Here is a 9,082-nt window from a genome sequence, read left to right as displayed (position 1 = left end):
GCCCCAGGGACAGCCAGAAAGAAGGGACAAGTGAGAAGCCACGTGTCCCACACCCCTTCCCAAGGGCAAGGAAGAGGAATGAGCTAATGAGGTCCTCTCCCTTGTCAGCAGCTCTATCTGGCAGGGCTCATCTCGGAGGCACTTTATAGATTTGATTATTTTGTATCAGATTTACACCTAAAGCATGCTCCAGCTGCACTTTCCCAGCTCTCTCCCATCTTGCAGGGCCCCCTACGCACGAGCCAGGAGCAGCTCCTGCAAGCTGCACGGGTCTGGGCGAGCAGTGAGCAGTTCCCGACCCCCCTGATCTCTGCTGGCCACGCTGGGAGCTGGTTTTGCTGCTTCTGGAGAGGTGGCAACGGCAACCCCCTGCCAAGAGGGACACAGCATCACACCGACACTGGGGGAACCAGAGGGAGCACAGGGCTCTGGGCAGCCCAGCAGAGATCAGCACACAAATGCCACCGCCACGACCAGCCTTTTATTCCTTGAAGAATAAAAGAAACAGAGCCCTTTGTGTCTGCCAGTGAAGGCACAAATTCTGGCATTTGACCCCAGGAATTTGGCCTCCACTTCCACTAGAGCTGACCCACTGGCTGGTACAGGGACACCCACGCTGCCACAACACGTGATGGCTTCGGCACGGCAGAACAAGCCCAGCACAGCCACAGCTCTCTGCAACAGCAGCATGGAAACCACTTCTGGTGAAGGACAACTCCAACCACAGCCTGGACGACAGATTCGAAGATGTAATTTGAAGCGAGTTCATAGTTTAAGGTACAATGCTGAGGACGGTGGCAGCAGCCCAGGAGCTCTGCACTTGCTCGAGCAGTGCCCAACACCCCCTCGGAGCTGGCGATCCTCAGACACGTCCTGATGGCACTCACGCTTCAAGAACATTTCCTGAAGGACACTCCCAAGCCAGTGAGTACTTGCCTCATGGACCCACTTGAAGCAAACCCGTGTGGAGTGGTGGCAGACCTGGCAATACATATCACACTGACAGGCTGCAGAAACGGGAGAAATTCAGGTCCTGGCCTCAAATCCAGATGGGATGAGGAGGCTGAAGCATGGCCAGGGCAGTCCCTGCCTGCCAACAAGGACTCTTGCTCCAGAAGGACATCACAGAGTTTATACACCAACACTGTGGTGAAGATCAAGACCTTCACTGTGCCCCAACCACTCCACCATCCATCATCGTTCACTGACATGACAAACCTCCGAATCCTGCAATGTCCCTACTAGAGCTGATCTAAACATGCATTGAAATGTCAATGGCCTCTGCCTCATCAGCCAGCTATCTCAACCAGCTTGAAGACAAGGATGAACTCTGCAGCTCCACGGTCCAGTATTTATGCTCACCTAGTACAACAGGACACAAACAGAAAACAGCAAACCAACCTACACAACTTCTGCTCATCTTGCAACTATCTGCCTGTCTTCTACTCATCCTCCTCTGAGAAGATTTACACAGCAGCCTGTGCAGACAGGTACACAACTGGGTCTCCTGCTTCCCTGTTGGGATCAGACATCACCACACCGGTGGCAATCACCAAGGAACAACCTGCTGCAACAGACAGTGATAACCTCTGCTGGTTGCTGAGCCTACCTAAACCATTGCTCAAGAAAGACAAACGCCAAGCTAAGGGTACAAGAGCAATCCAGTATTTCAATTTACTTTCATTTTAGAAGGAAAGAAAAAAAAATAAGGAACAGGAGGTATTGCAGTAGCTGCAAACCTGCTGTAGCCCAGTAATGTCCTCTTTTTACAGTGTTAGCACATCTTGACTTCACAATGCAACAAACTGATGGCCCATAGCAGAAGAAGGTGGATCCTACAAAAACAAGTAAAAAGAAATGCCATCTGCACCTTCCCCCACAGCCAGTACAGAGGTGTGGGGGAAAAAAAACCCAAAAGAAATAATCAAAAGAAGAGGTTGCAAACCAAAGATGAGAGCGCATCTTTCTCACAAAGATCTAATCCTCTTTCCCAGCTCAACCAATAGTCCAAGATCAGCATGCTGAGCTCCACCACGAGTTACCAGGCTCAACAATCTACAGCTTTATCCTCTGCATCTTGCTTCCCCCACACCCAAAGGAAAAAGGAAAAAAAAAAAATAACCCCAAACAAAGGCATGTTGGACCAGACCAAAAATAGTTTTGGAGAAGCAGGCTGAAAAACACTCAGGTAGCAGGAGATAACATCTGCCTGAAATAAGAGCCATCTGGCACCAAGGAAAAAGCTACATGGAAGTTTATCCACAACTAGTCAGCTACCCAGAGAAGGAAAAACCCCTCCCCTTCTGAGTTATCAGCAGAGCCAAAACCAGAATGAACTGACAGCAGGAACAGCAAATGCTTCACACCAGTGCACTACAGGAGCCCGAGTCCTTCAGCATCACTGTGAGGAGCCCAGGAGGACGCTAGGTTCATCCTGTCCATGTGCCAGGAAAACCAGAGGCTCTGACAGATTAACTAAGGAAGCCCCAGGAATTCTGCCTTTAACTAAACTCTCCAATTTTCTTCTGCAATTTGGGGCAAACCAAAGGCTGCAGAAACATCCCTAAGGTCTTCTCAAGTACCCTGGCAGGTTTTGATATAATATCTGTTACACTGACCACTTTCACCTGGTTCCATTATTAAACAGACTTTCCTTACATATGATCCTTTCCACTGACTTTTAATTAAAACCATCCACACATTTGATTTTTTTTTACTCTTTCTTGGATAGGTGAAGTGTTTTTGAATTAGAATGCTTTACTTACAGAAGAAGCAATGAAATACCTACTTTTGATAAAGCCTACACTGACAAAACAAGCCAAGAAAAGCCAAGAAAGAAATTCCATTTTAAGAGTTTCAGTGATCTCTGCTGCCAGCTGTACCTTTGTTGTTCTTAGAGCATCTCAGACATCTCCCTCCACACCCTCCTGCAAGCCAAAATGATGGGGGGGCTGTGAGCCTGCCCCCAGCACAGCTCCCACCCAGCAGCAGCTCACCTGCAACCCAGGAGAGCTGGACTGCTCAGAGCTGGCCAGGGGGGGATTGCAGGGGACAGCTCGATCCTGTTTACAGGATTCAGAGACCGAGAAACAGGAGGCTCAGTTTTAAATCTGAGGTCCACAACTTTTCATCTTTTGTGATCATAGAGTATATTTAGCTCTGGCACGTAGCTTGCTCCCATCTGTGGGGAACAAGTTCTTCGTGAAGTCATATTTAGAAGTGACCCAGTGTCCTTGCTACCAAATTATCAGCACAACAACCGTCTAGTTCCCTCGCTGGTGTCCTCAGAGCTGCACTTATCATTCAAATTACCGGGCATGTGTTTAACACTACCGAGCTAGGGACCAGTACACCGACAGCTGCGCAAAGGAAAGATGAGATCAAGTACAAGCTGGACTGCTCTGAAAATTAAGACGTGTGCATGAACCTGCTGCATGGGGACTAAGTGGCACCAGCCAGAGTGGATAGGAGAATTTTGTATCTGCCACTTCCCAGCTCCTGAAACAGGGGAAAAGGACTTGGGGCTCTGCTGCTAAGGCAGCTGCTCTTGTGTTGGTGAGGATGAAGAGCAAATCCACCCAAGGCAACAGAATCATGCAAAGCACAACTCATCTGCTGTAAAGACAAAGCTCGAGCCAGCCCAGCCTGGTTCTCGATCGCACACAGTCCTGTGCCCTGACTGCACTGGATGGCACACAGCATCCTTCATCAGGAGCCTGTCCCCTGCTAGAGGTCTATGCCCTGAGCTCGGCACACCATTTATGTAGCCAAGTGTAAGGTCAGCGTATCAGACTGTGCTCTCCTTTTGTGTTGTTCTACAGGCCTATACCAGATACAGGACAGGAGCAAACTGTGCCCAAAACAAATTGTATACAAAGCCCTTGGGTCTGATACCAGCATCTGGCACCTGGAAGTAGATGGTCAAGAAAATTCACAAAAGTAGATGGTCAAGAAAATTTGCAAAGCCATCTAATCTGCTTATAAACACACGTCTACTTCAAAAAAAAAAAGAGAAAAAAGAGCTTTTTCTGACTGGCAAGCATTTGGTCTGAACAGCAGCAACCATGCCCGAGAACTAGCAGCTGAAGCCATTTGGAAAACGTTTCTTAGGAAATCCCCCCCCAAAATCTTTCATGTTATTGGCACAGGACAGCCAACAGGTGCCGGGTGTGCCCCCCTCCCGGGAGCTGCTGTGACCGGCGGAGCGGGCTGGGGTCCCACAGCGGGCCAGCTTTTTGCAAAGTGGTGCAATAGGAAGTCGGAGCACGGGGGATGCCAGCTGACAGAGGCTGAGCAGAGCAAGGCCGGCGTGCGCCGCTTTATAAGCATAACCACAAAAAAGATGAAAGTTTGTTTCCTTTCATTTTTAACCCAACAGAGAAGTTTTAAGGATAAACAGCTGCGAGGGAGGGTGGGCTGACACAAAGAGGGACTTTCTTCACTTCCTAACTGCAGCAGCATCAATGCATGAAATTTCAAACTCAAAGAGATTTAACTCTTTCCGATGCTGCCTGAGACCAAACGTGGCCCAGAGTCAGGGGGCCACCAAAATAAGCAACTACACAAGGATGGGCAGCAGGGTCTCTGGAGCAATGACACCCCATGTGCAGATATGGAAAGAGCTACATCCCGCTGCAAGAGCCAGCTCTGTGTTTCCAAGAGCTCAGTCACTTACTCAGTCCCTGGTAGATCTCCCACACAGATAGCTCCCTTGCTGATGCACTTCTGCCATACGCCACTCACATCCAGAGCAGCAAGCATGACTGCAAAGAGGATCGGAGAATCCTCGATCCCTGCACAGGCTCAAGCCTGTCTCAGGCACTGGAGTCACAGGGGAGAAGACCAAGAGAAGGGCACGGGGCAGCTCTGCCACATCACCACATGCTCCTGGTCAAGTGGTCCACACGGCTGCCCTGAGCAGCTTCCAAGTTTGTCATGTTTCTCAAAATTCCTTAAAAGGGACACCACTGCACTAAGAGGCCGCTCCACTGGGACAGAGGGTCTCCCCTTCCTCCGATGGCACAAGTGCATCCCCATGCTGGCTGGGGGCTGCAGGGACAGACGGTGGCATTGCAGTGCCTCCAGCTAAGCCCAGCCTGTAAGCTCCAGGCTGAGCCCCAGGCTGACACTGCCTCCCTACACTCAGCAGCCAGCTCTCCGAGTCACCCTGACACAGACGCATCCTTTGCCTTGCGTTCCTGGTAAGGTCTCCGGTTACGACAATCTAGAGACTACTTTCAAAACAGGATTTACTGCCGACTCCGTGCTGTCTGCTGCGCGAGTGCCTCCCTGCCAGGGCAGCAGGAGGAAGGAGTGAGGCTCCTCGTGGTTTCTCTTTCTGTTCCGCATACCCCAGGCAGAACCTACAGCTGCATTTGGGTGCCTGGGGCTGGGGGGGCAAAGCCTTCAGTTTATAAATAATCCTCACTGATGTTTGGGTAATTTTCATAGTTTCCATTCATTTCAGGTTTCAACAAAACCTGCATTTTGTGGCTTGACACCTAGAACATGACTGGCTGGCTGGCTTTCTCTTCTCTAACTGCCTCACACTTAATGGCTTGTTCATTCATTTCTTCTTTGCCCAGTCCAGCTCGCACACCTACTGCCCCATGTCCCACAACAACGGTCTGTTGGAAACCACATGCCAGCCCCTGGGCACAAACACTGTGCAGGGACAGGAACCACAGGAGGGAGAACCGGCAACATCTTACACCGTGGGCAAAGCAGACGAGCAGCCGAGCTTCGTTTGGGGAAGGTCAGGATCCACCCAGCACAGAGCAAATGGACAACAGCAATTAATGCAACCCCAATAAACTCATCTATCCCCAAATCCCACGGACAGCCAGGGAAATTGTCAGTTCAAGGGAATGCAAGAGCGGAGCCTGGCAGGCTCTTAATTTTGTTGGTCTACTGACAAGACAAAGAGGGACCCAGCAGCCAAGCTCTGTTGCTTGACCGAGCACCTGATGCTTTGCTCAAAGCCCCAGAGCAGCCCCAGTTGTGGTGCTCAGGTAAATGGCTCCGCATTTTGCCAAACCCACATTTCCAGTGATTCCACTGCAGCAGTGGCTGAATGCAACTAAATTCTTGTTTACTGATCCTTGCAAATAATGATATATAATCCCCTCCCTCCAACCCTCCAGTCTCCTGGTTCCTGTCTCTTGGCAACTGATAAATAATTTATAGTGCTCTCTGCTGCGTATGCTAACTGCAGCTCTGCTGGTTTAATGATGAAACCAATGCCCAAGAACTGGAACAGGAACTGTCTAGATCACAAAGAACATGTAGTCAGTTGATCCCACACTCTTCTGTATGCGAAACTAAAAGCAAACTGTTCAAAGAGGAAAAACTACGTTTTCCAGGGCTGTGGCTGCTGGGCAGGAGTGGCACCCGCAAAACAGCAGATTATCTGCCAGGGGAGCAGGCGTGCACGGCGCTCCTGCCAGCACCAGGAGTTCAACATGCTTCACCCTTTTGCTCTGTTAGCATGCGTGGAAAAACTAACGGGCTGGTTTTATCAACAGTTTCTCCTGTGCACCCCTGTGCAATTTGTAAATCTGTGATTTTTCACATCACAGAGGTACTGCTACTGACACTTTTGGGGGCAAAGAAAGTTATTGTAGCTCCCATGCAAGGAGAGCTATTAAAAAGCAGCGTCTTGTCTATGTAGACTACCATGGCTCTTGCACAAAAAAAAAAGGCTCTTCATTTCATGACAGACGTTCTTCGAGTCTTTCCAATGGAGCCGTAACCAGTTATGAAAACTGGCATGTTTGAACCGTACACAACACACGTACACTGGGTGTGCACTATTGTGGCAACACGGTCTCTTACATCCATAAAGTCATTGGAATGAGATTACCCAGGCAGCCAGCAACTCCAGCCATGAGGGCAGAGGAGTGAAAGTTTCTGTTTTGTTGTTAGATTTTTTTTCTTTAAAAAAAAAACACACCCCAAAAAAACACGAGCAGAGAGCAGGAAAGCGATGAAGTATTTCTGTTGACAAAGGCCAAAATCCCATCTATTTATATTGGAGTCACAAAAAAACCACAACAGAGCAGTGCTCAAAAGCTTTAAAAAAAAATGCACCTACTTTCTTAATGCTCTTAGAAAATAATAATAAAAAAACCCTATCAATATTCACTTTCTGAAATGGTGTTAAAAAAGAATGGCATCAATCATTAAACAGTTAAATGAAGGCAGTATGACAGTCACTATTGTTCTCATGAAGCACACTTGTCTTTTGCCGAGCAGCTGCCAGATCCTATTAGATGTATAAAAAGAGGACTTTTCTAAACGAGTAGGGATGGTATAAGCCATTGAAAAGAGCAGACAAAAGCCCACTTTTGCAGACTATTCAGGCCTTGTATAACATCTGTCCAAAATCAATTTTTGACCTAATGTTACTTTCATTAAGTAACAGACTTTGTTTCCAATGCAATTTGTTTTCTAGGATAAAACTGTATCCTAAGCGTTATTACGTGGGAAACAGCACAGAGGAAGCAGAAGATCTTATTTGAGAAACATGAGAACAGAGTTTGCTTAATTGTTTTGACACCTTAAGTACTATAATAGAGAAACTATTTTCCATTTGTTTGAATTCTCGTGGATCCTGAAAGTTAGCAAAGCAGCAAGCAATGCACTGGGTTTATTATGACTAAGATTTACCGAGGATAAAGGAGGATCTTTGGGAATTACATTAAAGCTGACAGATGCACAAAAGTTCTGAAATCTTCACCAGAAATAAAGTACTCTGAACATTAACAACAGCTGTTGAAACTGTCCACTCTTGACAGCTGAGGCTTTTTTCACACATTTTAAATAATGAGGAAGTTGATTAATGAATCTGATTTCAAACAGACTGTTAAGAAACACTTCCACTTACCCAAAGGGTCTCTGAATGAAGGCTGGATGTAGCTGCTGCACACCTATGGTAAAACCTAAAAAGAAAGAAAGAAAGAAAGAAATATTAATGAATGGCATCATTACCATTCAACTCATAATGTACATGCATAACTACCCCTTAGACCACACGTACATGCATTTTATCTGCCATACATGTGAGCAAATTCACAGCCCCATTTAGAAACAGGTTAATTTTAATATTGTTATGTGATATGCACGAGGACCAGATGGGAGTCCAGCTTAAAGGACAGTGTGCGAGTGCTGTTATTGAACAGACAATGTGGTATAATGCCCTATTTTACACACTGTGTACTGTGGTCATTAAACCAAAGGGCAGAATGATGAAACGGATCTTACTGTTAGTACCAATGTAACAAAGAGGGTAACAGGAAGACAGATTAGCCATGGAAGAAAACAGCTTAAAGTCAGTTATATGAACTTTGGTGCATTACACTAGTGTAAAAGGTATGAGTAAGAAGGTATGGAAGAGGAGTAACACAGCGTCCTCAGTCAACAAAGAGAACTATGAAAGCACACATCGATCAGATGAATCCATCCTGAGTAACTTGTTTCCTTGTTTTACAAGTTATTCTAACAGAGAGAGAGGGGATCTCCTTAATGTCTCACCAGTTTGAATACTCCTTGGTTTTGCTCCCAAATATGCCAGGTTCACATTTGCTTTCCTGCCATCAATAATGGGGTTGGGGTCTTTGCATGCCCTTTCAGCAGCGGCTCTGTCTGCCATGGTCACCTGGAACCGAGCACAGCCTTGTTTGTAGCAACGGCACTTTGTAAACACTCCAGCAACAGGCACTAGCGGAGTTTATTCGTTGTTCTATTCTGAACTGGGAGAGAAACTCCGCTCCACACAGCCTCCCTTGCACACCAAGATGGGAACGGCTCCCCGGGAATCGATCGAAAAGAGGGCTCCCCCCTCGCCCAGTTACTCCACTGGGCTCACGCCAGTTTTTTCCCTCGCCTTCCCACCTCCTCCCCCGGGCTTTTTTAAGAAGTTGAGGGAGCCAGTCCCAAACCTCCCGCAGCAGGGGCAGCCCGGGGGGGGACAGCAGCCGGGATCGGTGCGGTGCGGGGACCGAGAGAAATACACAGACACCGAGAAATAACGCGGCCGGGGAAGGGGGACCCCCCGGGACACCCCACCCCCGCCTTTGTCCTC

The 9,082-nt window shown here is 47.9% G+C and overlaps 1 protein-coding gene across 1 annotated transcript in view; it reads right to left on the bottom strand.

Moving 5' to 3' along the window:
* The window catches only part of LOC104466634 (RNA-binding protein 38), a 13,394-nt gene extending 4,744 nt beyond the window's left edge, over positions 1 to 8,650 (bottom strand). Inside the window, exons 1-2 of the mRNA XM_010080138.1 lie at positions 8,533 to 8,650; positions 7,886 to 7,940 (exon numbers count right to left, since the gene is read on the bottom strand). Coding sequence (XP_010078440.1) covers positions 7,886 to 7,940; positions 8,533 to 8,650 — 173 coding nt within the window. The remainder of the gene's footprint in view (positions 1 to 7,885; positions 7,941 to 8,532) is intronic.
* Between the last annotated feature and the right edge of the window lie 432 nt (positions 8,651 to 9,082).

The sequence above is a fragment of the Pterocles gutturalis genome, unplaced genomic scaffold (genome assembly GCF_000699245.1).
Source record: "Pterocles gutturalis isolate BGI_N339 unplaced genomic scaffold, ASM69924v1 scaffold1359, whole genome shotgun sequence".
NCBI classification, from domain to species: Eukaryota; Metazoa; Chordata; class Aves; order Pterocliformes; family Pteroclidae; genus Pterocles; species Pterocles gutturalis.
The sequence above is the reverse complement of the archived record's forward strand: the minus strand, read 5'-3'. Positions and strand labels throughout refer to the sequence as shown.